This window comes from Pleurodeles waltl, chromosome 3_1 (assembly GCF_031143425.1).
Source record: "Pleurodeles waltl isolate 20211129_DDA chromosome 3_1, aPleWal1.hap1.20221129, whole genome shotgun sequence".
Lineage (NCBI taxonomy): Eukaryota > Metazoa > Chordata > Amphibia > Caudata > Salamandridae > Pleurodeles > Pleurodeles waltl.
The window spans coordinates 1002698178-1002721971 of record NC_090440.1 but is presented as its reverse complement, the minus strand read 5'-3'; the positions used below and the strand labels follow the sequence as shown (position 1 = coordinate 1002721971).

Below are 23794 nucleotides of genomic sequence, written 5' to 3'. Positions count from 1 at the left end.
TAGTGACACAAACCACCCAGGGTCTAGGAGTATGAGCGGAACTGATTTCGGCTTGGGGGATATTAGAAATGTCCTCACCACCCCAATAACGATCAACAAATCGCCTTAATCATTTTAAATCTCTCAGCAGGTTGTGAGACCTTGTGCCATTTCATATTACTGAAAAGATGAAAGTATGACCAATGATGGCTGGAGCTGCTTTGTTTTGGGTCGACCGTTTTCTACTAAAGCTAGAAGGTTTGTAAAATTATCACTATGACGATTGTCTTGCCGATTGCAACCGAAGTCTTTCATCTGTTACTGGTAAATAACTATACATTTTTACACATTGGTATGTCTCTTAGAGCATAAATACGCTCAGCTTCTCGTGGACCACAAGGTACTATTAAATGAAGCACAGATTAGGAAAACTCTATCAATGTCACGATGTCACGACAGGTAAATTGCACTGTAATCTATAAAGGGCGCTCCAAAAGGCTCAATAATGAGATGGAAAAACTACAGAACAAGTTTTTCACAATGTTTCTGAATCTTTGAAAGCGTGACCAAGCGAAAATAGGTCTGGGCGCAATGTGCAGGATATCATTGAGGTTGAAGTTCAAAATCCAATAACTCTGCATTGTTCATGAGGCTTATTAGGAGGAAGACCCATGGTATCAGCAGCCATTTGCACCACAACATATTGTGGTTTGCCAGTTTCTGGATTCCACGTACAGCTCTCTCACTGCTGCTATATCAATCACTGTGAAACTGACCTGCCTAAGGTTCAGTAGGCTCTTGAATTTTTAACTCTTTAAGGTGGCTTTCAGTTAATGGTTAACAGTGTTAAAACAGCAACTGAGTCATACATGATAGGGAATCACAAAAAACATGTGGAGTCTAATATCCCACAAACACCAGGTGTCACAAACCCGGCTGCTAAGTGAGCCCTTTGACGTCACAGAGAGGTTATTCGCAGCACATTAGAAAATCATTACATAAGGGAGTACTTCAACATATATCCCCTTTACTGCTGTCTCTGATACAATATGCTTGGTTGACTGCTGGCCAACTATCAATTTTCACTGTCCACCCAGTGCTTAATTTGAGCTGATGGTTGCAGGTGGGGCTCACTGACACTTCACTTATTTGTGGGCATCAGCACTTATTTTTCCTCATCACTCTTGACCCAGAGCAAAACAGAGAAAACACTAAAGTGGAAAAGGAGTAAGAAAAGAAAGACAGAAAAACAGTGACCGGAAGAAAGCAGAAGCGGCAAAGAACATACAGGAGTGAGATAGAAGAGAGGTGTATATCTTGTGATTCGCTAAAGATGGATGAAGGGGACTCAGGACTACGCAGCCTTGGAGTTTGGCATCCCAAACTTGACAGCACCAGCTTCTGAGCAAAAGCTTGGGCATCAGCACTAATTATTTTAAAATTACGCACAGTGTCAAACTTACCTTATGCACTCGACAGCACTGTCCTACTAAAAATGATAAAAATCTCATATATAAAGCTCAGCGACACAAAGTTTATGCATGCAGTCCACAACTTTCAAATTTAAAGGCATTTCGAGGCGGAAGAGAGAAGATGCGTAGTAGGCTCTCAAATTCATCAATGCTTCATCAGTATAGGCATGCATACATTTAACAGGCCTATACAAAATGCTCTTTTCATCTGTTGTATTGGCATTCTCAGCAACCATGATATGCCTAATCCAGGGCGCTACTGGTGTATCTGAGAAATACAAAAGTAGCCACCACTTTCTAGTGGAAAGTCTTGTTCTTGCAGGACAGAAGATGGGCAAAATTTGCTTTGCATGTGCCACCTCTTAAGCCAGCCCCCTCCAGCACCACTAGGACTTGTGTCATACATATCCTTACGTTTAATACTGTGTTTTATTTAGGCAGCTGAAAAGGTGCCAAGGAATACATGTTTAGCCCACCACACAGTTGATACACATTAAAAACAAGGAATATGGGAGAAAGAAGGGGCTGTAATACGGAAATCCCCCAGGAACACAATGGAGTATGCACCCATTTGTCCACTCTTGCGAAATTTGTCATTACAGCTGGCGCTACAAAGGTTTGTCCAGTCCCTGCTGTGATAACATTGTACAGGTAAAAAGTTAGGGCCTCTAAATGTAAAGATCATTTAATATCATTTGCACAGTGCCATGACCCCGTGCAGTGACGTAATGCCGTTGCTATGCATCAGCCCCATATAACATTGCTGTTTCCCCAACCAGTTCTTTTATGCGCTGTACAGTTACATGTTGGAGAAAGGCTCCCTTGCTGTACAATTGCATATTGGTTTTTAATGATTTACTGTGGAGAAACTCATTCACCTACAAACCTGGCAAATTTATGAGTGCTGCATTCTCCTTCCCACCCCTGAAAGGGATTTACTCCATCTCTTTGCAGAAGCAAATCTCTGATCTTTTGGGGGGAAGGAGTCAGAGAGGAATGTGTCAATATTTAACAACTCACAAGTTTATGGCTTTCACAAACTCACAAGGCAAACCACACCTTGAAGGTTCCAATTTGTATACGTCCCATAATGTATTCAAGGCTTAATTCCTAGCAGTTGTAAATCCAAACATTTGTGCTAAAAAAGCTGCCTTATGGAAGCATTTTTGGGTGAATCAGTCAGTCCCCATATTCTGTTCTTGTCTGCTCAGGTGTAAGGTAAATCATCTTGGTGAAATATTAATCAGAGGCCTTTTTTAACATGACATCTAGCCCTGTTTAGTCCTGGATGCAGGCAAGTAGATACATGGCTGAGCAAATCAGGGCTGTGGTCCTCGACAGTAATGTGAAATACCTTTATATCTCGAGATAATCCCGTGTTCTTTAATGCGACTATTCACTTTTCTACACAATAAAGTTGTTTTGATTCTATTTAAACAACGCATAACAATTCTGCGTTTTGGTCAAACCATTTACTGCACAAGATACACTTTCCGTGAAAGAAGTGAATTCAGGAAAACTACATTCGGCATTAACACGGTATTTTAAGAGGACTGGATAATGGAAGTAAAAAGACTCCAAACCATTCAGCCTACATCATTGTCAAGTGTCAACAGAATATCAATGTAGTCTCCTTTTCAGTTGACTGTTTCTTTCATTCTCAAACCTTGACACGTTGAACTGTATTCCGGCCACCACCCTTCCTTTAGGAGGCACTTGAATGAAACAAGAGCTTTTCTTACCTGGGAAGCGCCTACAAACATTCTGCAATTAGCACCTTTGTGAAAAGATCCCTCACTCGGGGATATATTTCCACTTTGATTCACATCCTTTGTGTGACTTGTTCAATTCTCAATTTTCTCCAAGTATACTTGAAACCAAGTATAGTATGTAATGTTCTCGGTTGCAGTAATTTAAGTGACAAGACTTTCACAGTAAAATCTTTTAAATACTTTATAATGTTTTACATTTAGTGTTTTTCCGTTTTACGTCAATGTTTCGATTATCTGTGGTGTATTAATCTGCCAGTGTTTGTTTATTATGAAGCAACAAATGCATAACATTGGATACATCCCCTCCCAAATAAAGAGATGTCACAATCTTTGTAACACTTGAGTACATTACTTATGTAATGTGTCCTACCTCTTTTTTATATTGCGCAGAGATAACACCAAAGAGGAGCTGTAAATCTTGGGACTTGTTCACAAAGGCATTTTGCTGTATGAAAAGTATAACAGCTATAGTACTCATGTGCTTACTTTAACGCTTCTTTCTGAAGTGGTCCTAAAACATCCAAAATGGGTACAGAGAGGTAATATTGAGGGGCCATTTATATACAATTGGTCCATGTCATGTCATAATGAAGATATAAGCCAGCTGTGTGGAGCAGACTTTATTAACATCCAAACATCACCTCCAAGGCACCTCACCAACCTCACCAAGACCAACTAACATTCCAACTTTTAGTGATTCTTGGAACATTCCATCCAGAGAGGCATGCAGTATACAGAGGGGGGGGGGAGTAGGAGATTCCATTTATATAATTCGGGAATCACCATTATCCTAAACGTACACTACATACCATTGCATTTATAATAAAGATAATTATAACACATCTCCTTCCTCTAAAAATAATTTTCATAATAATATTCATAATAGTGTTACCAGGTAGTTCAATTCCTATATACAAGGTCAATATAACTACGAGTTCCTAATTCATAAAAATATTATTAAATTCAAAATGTAAGAGACAAAACTGCATACACTCTTCTTATCTTTTTTACAATGTAATCCTTGTGCTATGGTGGTGCATTCTTTGCCTTTTCTGAAGACCTCTTTCTGTCCAGGTTCCTAGAATCCCAATGATACATTAGAATTAGATTGCTTCCCTGGTATATTATGGGTTCCTTATAATCTGTCCATGCTCCACGTTCTACCATCATTCAATACCAGTCAATTCTTGTGCACTTGTGTTATTTCCTTTGGGCAAGAATAACCACATATCTTTCTATTATGGAAATTAGAAAGTGTGACAGTTACAATACACCCAACTTCCCACTACTTATCTGCTACACCATGTTATCTGTTGTAGCGATTATTATAGCCCTCTTAATTATGCCTTATGCATTTATTACCTTCCTGCCTCTGCACCCATACTGGTTGACCACCTCCTAGCCAATTGTGAGACAATTTGGTACACAGTTCTCCACCTTTAAGCGACATAAATGGGGAAATTCCTGTTACTGCATTATGTGCTGTGTGATAGGACCATAACATGTTTTGCAGGGATTTACTTAGGGGTTCTCTAGACACATTTGCCAATTGTATACACTCTTTGATCATTGTGTTTACACGATCCACAAGGTATCACTCTGGGACAGTATAAGGCTGTTCTGAAATGGTTTATGGATAGATTAGATAAAAGCCTTTACATCCCTTCAGAGACAAATTGTACATCATTGTCTGTTATCAACGTACTTGGAATACCTTCGGTACAAAAATGTGTAGGGAAATCTGTTAATACTTTGGTGGTGATAGAGCTTACAGTTTTGGCTACAATCCAGTGAGAATGATAGTCTACTAAAACTAGCATATATCATCCTTCCCATGTATTTTGTTTAAATGGTCAAATTATGTCCACTGCTAGTTTGTCCCATGGTTTGAAGCAATTTCTATTGGAGAAATGGAGACTTTTATGGTGGCTTTAGTTTTGTTGCTTAAAGCACAACTGATACAATCATTTCCCTTGTTTTCTAACAAAGTATTTATGTCTGGAAAGCAATAGTGAGCTCTAACTTTGCTTTTTGTGAAGTTGCTTCCCAGATGACCTTCATGGGCTAATTCTACAACTCTCTCCCATAAGTCTCTAGGTGGAATTCATTTGTCTCCTCTTTCTACTAGGTTACTTTTGCTATTTAGTTCATGTTTCATACCTCAAAAGCTTTGCAGTTCACTGGGGAGGTCAGATTGTTAATTGGGCCATTCCTTCACTATTCTTTCTCTGGCCATGCGTAAGGTGTAATTGACAATGGTTCCAGCCTCCTATTTCTCCGCTGTAATACCCGCTATATCAACAGATAGGATGGGTTCTTTTTGGTTTTTCTAAGAACTTTCAATCTTCACTAATGGCAGTCAGCTGCTAGGTGTTTGTCACCTGTGATGTACTCCATTTTATAATTGTAACCTTCAAGGCCCATCACCCATTTGGAAATTCTTGGGGTCATAGGTTCCATTCCTCAGATGTGAAAAAAAATTACAGGGATTTGTGGTCTGTTTGTAAGATGAACGGTATGCCCCAAATAAAGTACATACAATGCAGCATCTGCCAGTAGTAAGCTCTCTCTACAGTGGAACAGTTGGATTCTGAACTTTATAAGGTCCTGGATGTGAAAGGTAGTATACTTTCTTTATAGTCCACTATATGGCTCAAGGTGGCTCCTATGCCTTTAGTGCTATCATCTGTGGTCAAAATGGTATTGCGTTTTATATCTAATCTACCTGAGGTGGGTGCTGTTATAATGGCTTGTTTGATGTCATTGAATGTGGATTGTACCCTTTCATTCCACTCAAAGTGAAACCCTTTCTTCATCAGTGCTCTTAATGGTGATACCTTATCAGCAAAATGTTTCACAAATGTAGACATCTATTCCACTAACGCTAAAAATGATCTGAGTTCCTCCTTCATAGATGGAGGTGGTGCATCATGAACTGCTTCTACCAGATCAATTTTAGGTTTTATGCCATCTTTATAAATACTATGTCCTAAGTACTCTACAGATGCTACTCCAATCTGGCACTTGCCTAGTTTTGGGTTTAGTTCAGCTTCCTTTAGTGCTGAAAAGACTGCTCCTTAGATTTCATTGCGTTCTGTCTCATTGCTGCCATAAACTAAAACATCATCTTGAAAACACAAGACCCTACATTATCCTTTTAAAACCTGCTGCATGATCCTTTGGAATACAGCAGCAGGGGATGCTAATATAAAGAGAATCCTGCAGTACCTGAAAGATCCAAATGGGTTAATAATGGAGGCACACGATCTTGACTCAGGGTGGAGTTCTACTCAACGGTATGCTGATGACAAGTCAATCATACTGAAGCATCTCACATTTCCAATTATGCTCAACATTTCGCTTATTTAGGGAAGGGAAAACAATCCACTCAAATGTTAGAAGTGAGGTCCCTGAGGTCAACACATAGATGTATGCCTTTAGCTCCTGTTATTTTAGTCACCACAAAGGGGGCGAGCCATTCAGAACTCTCTATGGATTTCTGCTTTTCCGACTTTTTAAGTTCTTCCTTCATTGGCTCCTTCATGAGATGGGGAATGTTTCTTACTTCATGTACCACATGATGAGTATTTCTCCTAAACGTTATTCTGTATTGGAAATCCTGTATAAGGTCTAATTTGCTACGAAAAAGCTCAAGAAATTCATTACACACTTCTTGACCAGCATACAATCTTTCACATAACAGATGTTGCTCAGGATTATTGGGATCTAATTTAATTTCCAATTCCATCTGGTGTCTTCACCGAAGTAGACTAGAACCTTGTTCTGTGACAGAAAAGTTACCTATTGTTGAACGAATTTTAAACTCAATAACAATTGTCACCACACCTATAAGAGGAATAGGATCTTTGTTGTATAGAGTAGGTTTGATGTCTTCTTCCTACAATTTATAACCCTTTCCAGCAAACTTGTTATCAAATATTTTTTTCTTTATCAATGTAGAGGGAGAGGTAGAGCCTACATAAACTTTTACATCCTCTCCTTCTAGAGTAACATTAGAAGTGGGGTAAGAGTTATGTACATTAGCATCATGCAGATCAATTTGAAAAATGTATTTTTCTCTTTTTCCATCTTTATTCGTTATCACAAGCACTTGTTTGTTAACTCTGTTCTTGTACACTCTTGCATACTGACCCCCTTTTGTTACATTTCCTGCACAAACATTGCCGTGCTGAACATGTGGCGCTATTGGCCATGTGATTACTATTCCCACACCTACAGCACTTTGGTTTACAACTTTCTAGGTTCACATTTAATTTGTATTTAGTTTTAGTATTGGTACGTTTTTATTTACTTCCATTATATTTGTTTCTCTATCCTTTGCTTCCTGTATTTCATGAAATTCCTCACTGTGTGCCAGTTGTTTCATTACTTTTATGCATTTTGCAGTGTGTACAATATTCTTGACTATTTCCTTGAGATCCGGATTGTGAGCAAGTAGTTTTTTCTTGTATTTTGATACACTGGTCTCTGATCAAGGAATCACCTAGTACCCCAACAATCACACGTATCAGACAGTCCTCTGAGTACTGCAATGTAACTGGTTACTTTTTCATTTTTTTTTGTACCCAGCTGAAGAACTTATGCCTTACCAATACAATGTTAACCTTTTGACCGAAGGCACACACATATATGGTAGCCACCCATCCTTCTATTACTGCAACAAGCGCAGCGTTTGCTGAAACAATGATATATTCACATCCACGGAGAAAGCAAGCACAGCAACCGCTATAGCCCCCTTCGCGAGTCTTGCTCAGAAAGGGCAAAACTGAAGCTTACTTGCACACTGGAATTTGAAGCCAGATCCCAAGATTGTACACAACTTCGTCATCAGACCACATTCCAATAAGAAAGGCATAAGATGGCAATAACATATGTGCAACAAGCTTTGAGTATCTTTGTTCAAATGTATGTCTTCACAAAATCTGAGTCTCGGCATTGGCCACATGCACTCACAGTAAGAAGAAAACACCCACCAAGAAGATTTATGTTTAGAATCCAGAGGTTTTTTATTATCTTTCTAGACCGAGGCATTTTTTCATTAGAAATGCACTTTATTTTTGTACACATAACAACACTCTTTATGAAAGACTGTAATGGCCGTTTTTTAATTTTCACCATTACAAACACAAATTATTCCTTTTGTTGTATAACATCCTTTAGACCAAGAACGTCAAAACATTTTAAAATTACTTATACAAACTGCAGCTAAGACACATCTCACAAAAGATTATTACAGTCCAGTTTGAATGTATACAATAATCATTGTTAATATGTTATTGTTGGTAGGTCGTTATGGTGCTACATTCTATTCATGTAATTCAGTATACATCAGTACAATATTTTCAAATATTTTCTGGTTGCCATAAAGCTTGTTGTATACTGATGTTTACCTGAATGTTAACGTTTAAGAATTTGTGCCTTTAGAATAGTAAATCTTGGAAAAGAGAGGGAAGATGTCTGCTCTGTAGGAGCACAATGCCGTGATCTCCTGAGGGATCAGTTCAGTTTTTCCAAAAGCATAAGTTTGCCCTACTTTAAAGAACAATAATGGAGTACCCTCTTCCTTAATACAAACTCCAGCAAATATTTACTTAAGGTACTATGTGGAAAAGGAGTTGTTGCAGGGAGTGGAGACTCAAGGAGATGGCTAAGAGAATTTGGAAAATGTTTCCTTATTTAGGGCCTGATCTAGAGTTTGGCAGATTCAGTACAGTCCATCAGGGTGGCGGAGAACATCATGTCAGCCATCCTGATGAACTAGAGTGTCCCAAACTTTACGATCACCTTTGGCCCTTTAGTGACCTCTGTACCTTGATAGGAACTGCCATCATGGGGGTTCCGATCAAGGTTCGAACGTTTGGTGGATGGCTGCCATCAGCATAGACAGTCATTCACCTAACTGTACCATAGTTTTTGTTTTTCAAAAAGAAACTACCAAAATGAGAATTTGTTATTGAAAAACAAATGACTAATTTGCACTACACCTGGGCAGTTATAAATATACTTCCATCAAAGCGTCTCGTCAATCAATCAATCAGGAATTTGTAAAGCACACTACTCCCCCGTGAAGGTCTAAAGGCACTGAGGAGGTGAGGGGGGAGAAGTAGGCGGGATGGTGCTGCTACTGCTCGAACAGCCAGGTCTTGAGAAGTTTCCTGAAGGTAAGGAGGTCATTGGTCTAGCGCTGGTGGGTGGGAAGAGTGTTTCACGTTTTGGCAGTGAGTGGGGGGAGAATGATCTACCGCCTCTTGTAGTTCTGTAGACGCATGGGACGGTTGCGAGGGCGAGGTCGACGGAGCAGAGATGACGGGTCGGGTGTAGAAGGCTAGTCGTCTGTTGAGGTATTCTGGTCCAGTGCTGTGCAGTGCTTTGTGAGCGTGGGCGAGGAGTTTGAAGGTGGTTCTCTTGTTGACTGGGAGCCAGTGCAGGTTTTTCAGGTGGTCTGTGATGTGGCAGTGGCGGGGGATGTCCAGGATGAGGCGTGCAGAGGCGTTTTAGATGCATTGCAGCCTCTTCTAGAGTTTGGCCGTGGTTCCTACATAGAGGGCATTGCTGTAGTCCAGTTTGCTGCTTACGAGGGCTTGGGTGACTGTTCTTCTAGTTTCGCTGAGTATCCATTTGTAGATCTTTTGGAGCATGCAGAGGGTACTGAAGCAGGAGGAGGAGATGGCGCTGACTTGCTGGGTCATGGATAGTGAGGGGTCCACGATGAATTCTAGGTTGTGTGCGTGGTCGGTGGGAGTTGGAGCGGTTCCGAAAGTGGCAGGCCACCAGGAGTCTTCATTTCTTCGTGGAGGTTGGTCTTGGCGGAGACCTTGGTGAGGGAGAGGATCAGCTGGGTGTTGTTGGCGTATGAGATGATGTTGAGGCTGTAGGATCGGACGATGTTAGCGAGTGGGGCCACGTAGATGTTGAAGAGCGTCGGGCTGAGGGAAGGGCCCTGGGGCATGCTGCAGATGATTTTGGTGGCCTCTGAGCGGAATGGGGGGAAACAGACTCTCTGGGTTCTGCCGGTGAGAAAGAAGGCGACCCAGTCCAGGGCTCTGTCGCAAATTCCAGCATTGCTGAGGCGTGAGCATAGGGTGTGGTAGGAGACAGTGTTGAATGCGGCCGAGAGGTCCACGAGGAGGAGGGCCGCGGTTTCACCACTGTCCAGTATTGTTCTGATGTCGTCAGTGGCGGCGATGGGGCGGTTTCGGTGCTGTGATTGCTGTGGAATCTAGATTGGGAAGGGTCCAGGGTGGGTTTCTCCTTGAGGAAGAGGATTAGTTGTCTGTTGACAGCCTTCTCGATTACTTTTGCTGGGAAGGGGAGCAGGGAGATAGACTGGAAGTTCTTGAGGTCCTTTGGGTCGGCCTTGGGTTTTTTGAGGAGGGTGTTGATCTCGGTGTGTTTCCAGCTCTCCGGGAAGGTGGCGGACTTGAAGGAGCTGTTGATGATCTTCCGTAGTTGGGGTGTGATGACGGAGCTTGCTTTGTTGAGGATGTGGTGAGGGCAGGGGTCAGATGGAGAGCCGGAGTGGATTTTGTTCATGATTTTGACGGTGTCGTTGACGGGGTCCAAGAGAGCAGGGGGTTGGTCGGAGGTGAATCTGTGGTGTTGGTGGGGGTCTGGGTGCTGAAGCTGTAGTGGATGTCTGCAATGTTGCGGTGGAAATAGGTGGCTAGGGAGTCGCAGAGGTTTTGGGGTGGTGGGATGGCGTTGGCGTTGGAGCTGGATTTGGAGAGTTCCTGCTCGACGTTGAAGAGCTCCTTGTGGCTGTGTGTGTTGTTGTTGATTCGGTCTTTGAAGGCGGTTCTCTTGGTGACTCGAATGAGTTGGTGGTGTCTGCGGAAGGCATTTTTGAAGGCTGTGAGGTTGTCCAGAGTCTGATCTTGGCGCAACTTTCTTTTAAGTCTTCGCCAGCTTTGCTTAGATTCGTGGAGGTCAGCGGTAAACCAGAAGGCTTTTCTGTCGCTGCGTCTGTTGGAGGGATTCTTGATTGGGGCGAAAGTATTAGCACAGGTGTTGACCCATTGCCTAAAGTTGCGGGCAGCTGCATCAGTGTCAGTGGTATCGGTGGGTAGGTTCTGGGAGAGGGTTGCGATAAGTCGGTCTTCGGTGACCTTGTTCCAACTACGGTGAGGGATCTGTTGTGGGTGGTGGTGTCTTGTCGGTTTCTTGAAGGAGAAGTGGATGCAGCAGTAGTCTGTCCAGTGGATTTCTGTGGTGTGGCTGAAAGAGACGTGATTGCAGGCAGAGAAAGTAGGGTCAAGTGTGTGTCCTGCGGAGTGGGTTGGTGTCGTGAAGAGCTGTTTTAGGCCGAGGTTGGAGAGGTTGTTGAGCAGGGTGGCGGTGTTATTGTCATTGGTGTTCTCGAGGTGGAAGTTTAAGGCCCTGAGGAGTATGTAGTAAGTGGATGCGGGAGCGTGCGTGCTGATGATGTCGGTAATGGAGTCGCTGAACTGCTGTCGTGTGCCGGGGGCCAGTAGACGAGGGTCCCTCGGAGGGTGGTGTTTGGGTTAGTGTGGATTTGGAAGTGCAGGTGTTCGGCAGTGCTGAGGGTGTCTTCGGTGTTGGTCGTGATCCTGAGGGTGTTCTTGTGGATGATGGCGAGGCCTCATCCTGGTTTGTTGGAGTGGTCCCTGCGGGGGATCTTGTAGCAATCCGGGATGGCTATGGCAATGTCAGGTGCTGAGTAGGGGTTCATCCAGGTCTCGGTCAGGAAGGCGACATCTAGGGAGGCTGAGTCGAGTAGATTCAATAGCTCTACTGCATGCTTGTGGATGGAGCGGTTGGTGAGGAGGATACATCTGAGATGGTTGCATCCTGCCTTAGTGGGTGGGTCATTGGTGTGGAAGCTGGTGAAAGTGCAGTCCCGGCAGGAGAAGGGTCTGCGGGTGGTCTGGGGGGAGGCTTGAAGGCAGGCGGGAGAGCGGCCGGTGTTGAGGGCGCGGAGGGTGGTGGCGTCGTAGTGAAGTAGGGAGGTGGAGGAGAGGACAGCTGGGAGGCGGGAGGGGGACAAAAAAACGGCGTAAAAAAAAGGGTATAGCGCAGTGTGGGAGAGAGAGGAGGGGGCCTGGCTGCAGGGGCAGCAGCGGTGGGGGAAAGAGAGAGAGACGGGGAGAGCAAAAGTGAGAGAAAGAGAGAGAGAGCGGAGTGAGAGAGAAATGAGGAAAAGAAGCACTAAGGGACAGTAGTGAAACAGAGCAGAGAGCAAAGCAAAGCAAAAGGAGCACTAAGGGACAGAAGTGAAGCAGAGCAGAGAGCAAAGCAAAGCAAAAGGAGGAAAGAGGCAGAAGGTAGCCTAGTAGGAAAGCAGAGCTCTCCCAGTAGACACCAGGGAAGAGGCGCAGGCAGTAGCCTGCGGGTGGAACGGGGCCTTGAACTCTTGACAGGGGTCAGGAGTTCAGAGGAGCCTGGGAAAGGGCTCTACTTAAAGGGTGGAGCCACGGGAGACAGAGCAGTGCACTGACCAGGTCTCTTAAAATGTTTGTAACTAATTCATCATTGTAGTGCTCTTCTCTGGAATCAGTTTTAACTAGATACTGCCCATGTCTCGGGCTCTGCTTGCCCCTAATATCACCTAACATGAATCACCACCATTAAATCACTTATTGTACTTGTACCTGAACTAACCTGCACTACTGTCTTCTTTGTCATTAACAACTGCCTTTTCACTATCGCCCAAAGATTCAGACCCACCCCTGGGGCAGTTTCCACTTGACATTGATGGCACCCTGTTTTAGTTCTCCTCTTGTCTACAACACAATTTACACTTGTTTCTTCCAGCCTGTTTTTACCTTACTATAACTGACATATTTTATTTGTCCGCTTTACAGTGCTCCAGCCCATGAGTTGGGCTGATTACTGCTCAATTATACTGTCAATAAATATATTAGTAAATAAACATGATCCCAGGCTTTTTTAATAGTAAAATGTTTTAGTTTCAAACGCCTTTGCTCCTGTCTGTGTGCCTCAGATCTTCATAGATAAATGAGAGAAGTTGGAGGTTTAAAACACAACATATAGAATTGTTATTTGAATAGCAGGGTTTTTTTCACTGAGGGGATCTGAGTGACATCAGATAGAATACAATACCGAAGCTTAAGCTGTCTATGATGTCACTCAGAATTTAGAGGTGAAAAGTATGCCCATTATTCACATTTTAGCCATCTATCATTTTATGCGATATATGACTCCACAAATCAGTGGTAGGGGACTAATATAAGATCCATTCTTTAAATGGCCTACACTCCAAAAGTTTGTTTTTTTAAAACACCCACTACAATTTGATAATACTCTTTTCCTGCTGAAATCCAAATGTAAAATAATACCTGACCTCCTGTCACTCACACATACTAGCCTCTGTCCTTTCCTGCCTCCTCCATTCCCAAAGTTGTGTTTGTTGCTCTCGTGGTCATAGTAGAAAGCCAGCACTGCGATGACAGATTCTCTCTGGGAGTCAGTTCTATGACAGAGGAGAGGGAGGTTGGCACAGGATAAGCTCTGCCCACACTCTCCCACCTCCTTCACATCTGTGGAGACCCAAGAGGGGGAAAAGAAAACAGGTGATACCACCAACCACCATTCTGTCATCATTTTCAGCTCTTTGGAGATCTGGATGAGGTGGGGAAACAATGGGGAAGAAGGCCCTCCCCCAGGTGATGCCACAGATGTGACCACTAGTTACCAACTTTTGTTAAGTCAGTGCTGTGAATAACCAGATTTTGATCAGTTGTTCGCAATGGAGGCTTCTTGTGAAAGTCATATAAAACAGAACTTCCGTATATATTTGTATGACAATGTCCAGGAATGCAGGTGAGGAAAACTGACCTAAGACCCTATATACAACGTTTTCAGTCAAAGATTGAAACAAAAACTGCCTACGCTCAAGAACCTTGCTATGAGGAAGTGTTACACAGGGAAGCAAGAATTAAAGACACCTGAATGTCTATAGTAATTTGAATGCATATTCTAAAACAGCTGCATTTCCTTGTATACATTCAATAATCTTTGAATATGATATGACTTTTAGCTTTGGTCATCGGATACGCATGTAAGATGAAGACTGCAAGATGTGCAAATGAATACATAGCATGTATGGGAATTGTAGGAAGCTGGCTCTGTATATACTATATCAAAATTAGATATAGTGTGCACAGAGCCGAGGGGTTCCCCAAGAGGCTACAGAGTCGAGGGGTTCCCCAAGAGGCTTGTCAGAGGCAATAATAGATAATACTAATGCTCTAATTGTCGTAGTGTGGTCGAGCAGTTAGGCTTGTCAGAGGGTAGTGTTAAGCATTTGTTGTACACATACAAGCAATAAGTGGAAACACACACTCAATGACTTAACTCCAAACAAATAGGTTTTTATATATAAAAATAGTATTTTGTTAATTTACTTTTAGAACCACAAGATTCATTTAGCAGGTAAGAACATTAAATGAAAGGTACTTTGCACAGTAATACTTAAAACTTTGAATGGAATCAACAATGTAAATAGGGCCATATTTATACTTTTTGACGCAAAACTGCGCTAATGCAGTTTTGCGTCAAAAAAATTAGCGCCGGCTAACGCCATTCTGAAGCACCATGCGGGCGCCGTATTTAATCAATGACGTTAGCCGGCGTTAGCCGCCGGCGCAGCCTGGTGTGCGTGAAAAAAAACGACGTACACCAGGCAGCGCCGGCGTAGGGGGATATGGAACTTGGGCGCCAAAAAATGGGGCAAGTCAGGCTGAGGCAAATTTTTCGCCTCAACCCGATTTGCGCCATTGTTTTCGACTCCCAACCCCCATAGAAATTACTCCTGTCTTAGCAAAGACAGGAGTCATGCCCCCTTGCCCAATGGCCATGCCCAGGGGACTTCTGTCCCCTGGGCATGGTCATTGGGGATAGTGGCATGTAGGGGGGCACAAATCAGGCCCCCCTATGCCACAAAATTTTTTTTTAAAAATACTTACTGGAACTTACCTTAATGTCCCTGGGATGGGTCCCTCCAGCCTTGGGTGTCCTCCTGGGGTGGGCAAGGGTGGCAGGGGGTGTCCCTGGGGGCATGGGAGGGCACCTCTGGGCTCCTTCCGAGCCCACAGGTCCCTTAACGCCTGCCTTGTCCAGGTGCTAAAAAACGGCGCAAAAGCGGCCGTACGTCATTTTTTTTGACCCGCCCACTCCCGGGCGTGAATTTTGCCCGGGAGTGTAAATCCGGCGCAAACAGAGTATAAATATGCCCCATAGTTTTCTTTAAAATGGCAAAAAGCTATTTTAAAAGTGGGCACTGCAATTTTCAACAGTTCCTGGGGGAGGTAAGTAAAGTACAGTTTTTGAGGTAAATAACAAACTTACGGGTTCAATCTCCGGGGCATAGGTAGCCCACCATTGGGGGTTCAAGATAACCCTAAACACCCAGCACCAGCAACACAGGGCTGGTTAGATGCAGAGGTCAAACAGGAGCCAAAATAACATGGGCCCTATGGAGGCAGGGGGTACTCTGGTTCCGGTCTGCTTGCAGGTAAGTACCCGCGTTATTGGAGGGCAGACCAGGGGGGGTTGGAGGAGTACTGGAGGGGCCCCAAGTAAGCACAAAAACCACACCCTCAGCGGCACAGGGAGGCCGGGTGCAATGTGCAAACAGGGCGTTGTGTTCTCAACAGAACTCTATGCAGGGTCCCGGGGTCACTTAGGTGCTGCAGGCAGGGCACAGGGGGGCCTCTTGGGAAAGCCACTGACTGGGCAAGGGTGAGGGCTGCCTGCTGGTCATTGCTGCACCAGTGGTCGGTTTCTCTTTGGTCTGGGGGCTGCTGGTGCAGTGCTTCTCCAGGTGACAGATATCTTCAGTCCTTGCAGTCGCGGTCAGGGGAAGGGGTCCTCGGGATTCCCTCTGCAAGCGTCATCATGGGGGTGTAGAGAGGTCAGCCCAGAGTGGACACGTGGTTGGAGTCCTCTTGGGAACCTCTCTGGCTAGTTGGTTTCTCTGGACACGGGCCAGGGCGTCGGGTGCAGGGTAGTTAAACTCGCTCTTCTGGAGTGAGGTGAGAGTCCCTTTAAAGATGGTCCCTTTGTCTTCTTTTTAGACAGGTCCACTGTCCACAGGAGTTTACAAAACAGGAAGGCAACAGTGATTCTAAATAGCCACACATCTTAAAAAGTCATCAGAATAACACTATATAGTGCTCAAACACTATAACACATCTGTTGCCACCATGTGTAACCTGGAATCAGAGAAGCAGAAACCAAGAAATAGCCAAAAAGGAAAGAATAGTGGAGCACTCAAACTCTATGTAAGACCTTCATATAGTAATCCATATGGTCATTAAGAAAGGGGAATTAGATCAAAGTATACCAAATTAAGAGAGCATAAACAAATTGAAAATATAATCATTTAGGTGTTGAAGTTATATATGTCGACCACAATTTTAATAGTAAATTATCTATACATAATAATATGCAATGCATTGGAAGGTCCTATCCCTAATATCTAAAACACATAAAAAATTATACAAAAAGTTATAACAAAAAAGATGCTGCAAGTTGAAAGGCTGTCCGTTGATATTGGGATCCACTAGATGTTTTGAACTTTTGGGTATAATTTGTTATGTGTTTTAGATATTAGGGATAGGACATTCTAATACATTGCATATTATTATGTATAGTAATTTACTATTAAAATTGTGGTTCACATATATAACTTTGAGGCCTAAATGATTATATTTTCAAGTTGTTTATGTCCACAGGAGTTTCTTGGCCCTCGGTGATGCAGGCAGTCCCCTGGAGGCTTTTCAGTGGTAGCTGGTCCTGTAGAATGTGTTGCTTCTTTTCTTGCAACTTTTTGAAGCAGGAGATGGGCTGGTAGGGCTGTGGCCGAGTCAGTTGATGTCTCCTTCTTTTCTCTGTAGGGTTTTCAGCTCAGCAGTCCTTCTTCTTTCTTAAGGTCATCAGGAATCGGACTAGCTTGGTTCAGGGAGCCCTTAAATACAAGATTTAGGGGTGTTTTTAGGGGTCAGAGGCAGTAGCCAATGGCTACTGTCCCTGAGGGTGGCGTACACCCTCCTTGTGTCCACTCCCTTTGGAATGGGGCCACCTTCCTATCCCTATTGGTCCCTGTCCTCCAAACCAAAATGGAGGATTCTGCAAGGAGGGGGGCACTTTAGCTCTGGACACATTAGGGGTGATCCTGGCTAAGGTGGTGACTCCTCCTTGTTTTTCCTAATTATCCCTCTGGACTTGCCGCCAAAAGTGGGCTTTGTCTGGGGGCTGGACATCTCCACTAGCTGGAGTGCCCTGGGGCACTGTAACACAAAGCCAGAGCCTTTGAGGCTCACCGCTAGGTGTTACAGTTCCTGCAGGGGGAGGGTGTGAATGACCTCCACTGAATGCAGGCTTTATTTCTGGCCCCAGAGAGCACAGGGGCTCTCACCCCAGGAAGTCAGAAACTTGTCTCTCAGTGGCAGGCAGGCACAGACCAATCAGTCCTGCACTGAAGGATTGGGTAAAATACAGGGGACATCTCTAAGATGCTCTCTGTCTGCATTTTTTAATAAATCCAACACTGACATCAGTGTGGGTTTATTACTCTGAGAAGTTTGATACCAGACTTCCCAGTATTTAGTGTAGCCATTATAGAAGTCTGGAGTTCATTTTGACAAAATCCCAGACCATATACTTAATATGGCCACACTGTATTTACAATATATAAGAATGGACTTAGACACTGTAGGGGCATATCGCTCATGCAGCTATGCCCTCACCTGTGGTATCGTGCACCCTGCCTTAGGGCTTTAAGGCCTACTAGAGGGGTGACTTACCTATGCCACAGGCAGTGTTTTGTGTGCATGGCACCCTGAGGGGGATGCCTTGTCGACTTTGCCTTTTTCTCCACACCAACACACACAATCTGTAATGCAATGTGTTAGGTGAAGGTCCCCTTAGGGTGGCACAACACATGCTGCAGTCCTTAGGGACCATCCCTGGTCACAGGGCCCTTGGTACCACTGGTACCTTTTACAAGAGACTTTTCTGTGTGCCGTGGTGTACCAATTGTGGAAACAATGGTACATTTTTAGTGAAAGAACACTGGTGCAGGGGCCTGGTTAGCAGGGTTCCAGGACACTCTCAGTCAAGTCAGCATCAATAGCAGGCAAAAAGTGTGTGTGGGGGGGTGATAACTGCAACAAGGGCCATTTTTCTACAGGAATGTTTTCAAATTTGGAGAAGCTGTCAAAAGAATTATGTAGAATGGGCAAAATCTAAACATGCATAATGTAATACTTAGCTACTGCAGCATCCCGCAGGTAAAATCTTTCTTCACATCTTTGATGCATGCAGAAACAGAGGCTTATTCACAAACTGCATTTTGGAGTACATTTAGTAGTACTACAATAGCACTACTGATGTACTGCAAAGTGCTATTGACAAACCTACATGAGTAGGTTGCACCTCCTCTCTCTGATCTTTTTTCATGGGGAGATCTCCACCTCAAATGAGGATTCTCACACATAAATGTACATTTTAGTCGTAAATGTGGGAGGGATAAAGGGCAGTGGCTGGAAAATGGGGAATACTTACTACAAAATGGGATGGGTCATTGAAGGTGTAAGTAGGGGTTAAGTAAGGAGGGCTTAGGGATGGTCGTTAACCCACCCACAAAAGAGTAAACCCATTTCTATTCACAAACTAAAGTTACTACAGCAAAAAAGGACACAAACATGTCAGAAATGAAGCCTGAAAGTAATCCAGCACCACCCAGGACCGCTGTCTAGAACTGCAATGCCTTCCAATAGAAAATAATTAAATCAGTGACTTAAAATAAAACACTATAGGAAAAAATGTTAAAGTAAATAAATGAGTTAAACTAGTAACTACTATAAATAAATTGAATGTAATGCCAAAAAATGTCTAAAAATAAAACATTTTTATTATAAATTTAAATATTTTAATAATCTTTTTTAAATGTAAACGTTAATGTCAGATTATTTTTTATTAAAATATAATTAAAACACTTGTAACTAGTTGTATAGATCACTTTTAATAATTTTAATACATAATGTAGTTCTTTTATTGTAGGTTGGATTGTATTTTATAATTGCAACTTCAGAAAAATAATGTTAATTCAATGCAATATATTCAAAATAATTCGATTTGAAAATTATATAACTGTATTAATGATGTAACCACTTTCATGTTGTTCTATATTTACAGTAAATATATAAAATTATTTAGCATTAACATTTTACATTAAATTAATTATTATTTTTTTAAGTTTAAAAAACTTTTCTCGTTTCCCTACACTTTACCATACAGATGTCTCTGCCCTGGTGATGGAGACCTCTGTTTGCATGTGAATGGTATATTATGTTTAAATTATTCATTTTGTAAATAATTATAAAGCACTTTAAAAACATTAGATTAAATAAACATACATTTTTAAAGATGTATGCTTTAAAAATCCCACCTAAATTAAAAATGTTTGTATATACTTAAAATGTATTAAAGATTACAAAATTCATTAAAACTTTCCACAAACATTAGTTACATATATTTTTAAAATGTAAAAACTATTAAAATATTCTATCATTAAATATTATTTATTTTCAAAATATGTATCATTTTTAACAGTCATTTTTATTTATATAATTGTTTAAAATGTCAAAATATGGGGTTCTATTTTAAGTCCCTGTCCCCATTAACTTCTAAGAGAGGGTACTGTCGTATCAGTGATTGGCCCTGTGTAATGTTGTATTTATTACTTCTATGTTTTGGCTATAGTAACTTTACACTGGTAAATGTGTGTCCTCACCCTGTTTGAGGGGGGCGGAGACATGCAATTCTACACTTTTGAGCAACTACACACTCCTAAATGGTGATTAGTGCAAGAGAAAACTTACTGACGTAAATTCTCCTTTGTGAATAGGCCCCATTGGGAGTATACACTCTGTACCGCTCATTCGAATAAAAAATGCACATATTTCATTGCAAAAATTGACATATATATATAAAAGACATCTGAAAAAGAGGAAAGTTGAGGCATGTTCGGAATGGACGTAAGTAGTAAAGAGAAAACTATTTAGTCAAGACTTATGTGCAATTGATGTGACATGCCCTGTCCTACAGTGTGTGCATGGCGAATGCCGTTTATTGAGGTATTTTTTTTAAACTATATAAATAAATACTATTACAATATTACAATATATATATTGGTCTTTCTACACACTATATGGTCCTTTTATACCACTCCGAAATGTAACTTTGCTTTTGTCATGCTTATTACCTAGTGGCACGCCGGGCAACATGTGCACTGCTAGGTTCCGAGCACAATGTGCAGGACATGCATTCTCGTCCTCACAAACAGACGGCCTTATCTCACTTTAGGGGTGTTCAAGTGAATAGAATAGTCGATTGTGCAATAATAATCGTATCTAAAAATGTCATAGTGAAAGTGCTACAAAATAGAATTATTGTCGACATCGGCAGCACATCACAAAGTTAATACAAGAATGAGAACAACCTCGTGTGCTGTTACAACTGATAATGTAAATTCAGTAGCTGTTTTAATGCTCCGTTTTTATTCCAGAAAGTTTCTTGAGTACTGTTGTAGTTTTCGGTGACTTGTCAAAACCTGCTCACATCGTCTAATATAGGTGCGTTTGCTTTTCAGGGATGATTTTGTTTGACTGGCCTTCGACAAGAAAAGAAAAACCTGAAATGCTTGGGATTTGTACCTTTCCACAGGTATGTGGACTAAATGAATATCGTACTGTGCCTGGAAATGAATTCTATGAGAAATATGCCTCTGCTGATATGTGCAGACACCGGATCATGACAGGTTGCCCGGGGAAGAAGAGTTTCTGTCTCGAGTTACAGTGATTGAGAGCTTCGCCACATACTGGTTTCTCTAGGACCCAGAGGCATTTTTAGAGCCGAAAGTGTCTACCTGAATGAATTTCCGTACCTTCGCAAGACTGTTTTACCTGCACTGTTCCTTATAAGGAAAACAAGGAAGTGGGTAAGGCGGAGTGGAGTCCCTTACCCGTGTAGACGCTGTTTCCATGCAGTCGTCCCTGCTTTACCTAGGCAGGTAGCTTTTGTTTGCTTTTTGTTTATGGTTCCTACAACACCTGGAGTTTCTTTTCACGCCGGTGTAAGTACTTTTGTGCCTTGAAGTACGGACTGCCAATGAAGCGACAAACACGACGTAGCGTGTGGTGTTTGTGGAAATGTCTGCCTTATTCGTGGTGCGCTGAAAATAATGCGAGTTTTTCCTTTTCAAACAGCCAAAACTGAAAGCGAATGGGGATTGCATTGATGTGCCTGTTTTTCCTGTTTCTGCAAAGGAGTTGCCATGTACAAGGTAAGAAAGGAGTCAACAAGGCATGCATGCCTTCCGAAAACGACTTGAACTTTGTATTCTTCTGCAGCGACTTGAATTCTTTTCCCGGGCTTAGATAGAAAAATGCCACAGATTTTTTCGGGCCTTTTTAGCCTAGCAACACTTAACTTGTTAGCATTCGCATTGTTTTAACCACAAGCTGTTTGTGGGCAGGTGGAGTGACCTTAAATCACTTGCAAAATTCGGAGATAATGTATTGCTAATTGGGTCGCATATTTAAAGCCAATTAAATCTAGTAAAATCTAAAGCGGCCGCAACCATTTCTTTACAAGGGGAGGGGGTGGGGGCGATAGGATTTTGACGGAATCTACAAGTATCTAAGACATTTAGATTACCATAAACCACTTTATTTAGAATTTAATATAACATTTTCCAACCCATGGGGGATTCGTTCTATGGCTTTATGTCTCTCCTGTGCCCGTCCGCCACTATAAAGAATAAAGCAGGCTGTTTTGTCGCTTATATGTGAAATGGTTTGCCCTGCTGTAAACAAAAAATGCAAACAAACCGTGCACAGCAATGACTGTGTGGATTCGTACTGCACAGGGTGGCAAAAAGCGGTGCCTCCAGGAGGTGTCTTTCTATAGACGTGCCTGAGCCGGGGTCTACCTCCAGGCCAGGTCAGCGCGCAGGCAGCGCCGCCCCTCTGGAGAGCAGCTTCTGACAGTGACAAATCTACACAGCCACTCTCTGACAGTAAGAAAGGTGTAATTAGAGAGATGCTGGCACATGAAAGATCTTCACAGTTTACTCTTTGGTAAAACAATAATCTTTTTTTCTGGGCTTTTAATGCAGATGAGTGGAGTTAAAATCAGAATAATTTTACACCCCTGACTTTTTCTCTGCGCGTTTCACTGTTTCACGATGCCGTTTAATCAAATATTAAAAGAAAATGATGATTGCCGCTGCTCACCTTCGTGTAGAAATACTAACGTTTTATGTATCGTTTTGCCCAAATTCCTTAACACATTTTACATACAATTATTATTGCTCTATGCGATCTCTTGCACTTTTGTAATTATTGTTAACAAGAGGCATTTAGCACTGCATGGAATCGGTGGGTACTCCTGTGTGATCATAGTAGTGGCACATAGTCATAGTCATTGCAGTGGTACATACGGCAATTCTATTAATAAACACAACACGTTGGTCAGGTGGCATCAGCGGTAGAGGATGAGTCTATGCGCCCAGTTCACAAATATTTCGCAGTGACTTTCACTCAGCGTACTCCCATCCTAGTAATAAATTCCAGCAGTGATCCACAGTATGGACTTACCCCTAAGATTTATTAGCAGACCAGCTGTACTCCAAGAGTAAGTCACGCCTACTCTCAGCAAACTCTTTGCGGATGGGACCTCAGGTACAGAGTTGTATGGTTGTGCACACGCCTTGGACAGGTAGAGTGTTGGAAGCCGGCGGTGCTTGAAATGGAAATCTGAATGTGTAGGTACTAAAGCCCTGATTTATACTTTTTTTGCGCCGCATTACCGTCATTTTTTACTACAAAGCAGCGCAGACTTACAGTATGGTTTGGCCACTTTTGCGTAAAAAAATGATGGTAATGTGGCGCAAAAAAAGTATAAATCAGGGCCTAGATTGTACTGCTCCCAAGAGGCACAGGTACTCTCCAGCTGAAAGTATTGCATCTGTGCTAAGAAGTGGGTACTCTCTCTCTTTCAACTTAAAGAAGTGCAGGCGCTCAGTACCCGTGAGTACCTGCTTATTTTAAGCACTGAGAGCCGGCGAATGTTGGGCACTTACACAGGCTTTTTTTTCACTACAGGAAGTTGTTCCCTGGGGAGTGCAGTGACATGTGAAGAGTGCTTGCTTTTTGGACCACACTGTGCTTGGTGTTCTCAAGAGGTAATTGCAGTGCTCTTAATTTTCTTATTGTAAAAAGGAATGTCAACGCTTGCCATACAAAAGGGTGACTCAGTCTGTTTCATTAACAAGGTGCATTGACATTGACCGGGCTACACAAATAAAAAATACTATGACGTGCTGTCTGGCTAAATTGTAAGAAATACATGTCTGATTCAGAGGCGCGTGACTCGCGCCTATGAGTACATAGTCGAGCGGATATTAAGAAGGTGTTGAAAATGATATTGTAATTAGTGTGCAATCTAGCTAGTGGTGTGGTTGGGTCAGCCTCGTGCCCAACAGTTCCTTCTAATGCTAAGTAC

The 23794-nt window shown here is 42.5% G+C and overlaps 1 protein-coding gene across 4 annotated transcripts in view; it reads left to right on the top strand.

Annotated features, from left to right (window-relative positions):
* Nucleotides 1–23794, top strand: part of ITGB6 (integrin subunit beta 6) — a 472483-nt gene that overhangs the window by 218647 nt on the left and 230042 nt on the right. Inside the window, exons 3-5 of one of the 4 annotated variants that reach the window (XM_069224209.1) lie at nt 20880–20953; nt 21496–21572; nt 23395–23474. In XM_069224209.1, the coding sequence (XP_069080310.1) occupies nt 21512–21572; nt 23395–23474 (141 nt within the window). In that variant the 5' untranslated portion in view covers nt 20880–20953; nt 21496–21511. Of the gene's footprint in view, nt 1–20879; nt 20954–21052; nt 21363–21495; nt 21573–23394; nt 23475–23794 lie in introns of those variants that run through there. The other 3 variants (XM_069224210.1, XM_069224208.1, XM_069224207.1) reach the window with 3 other exon arrangements.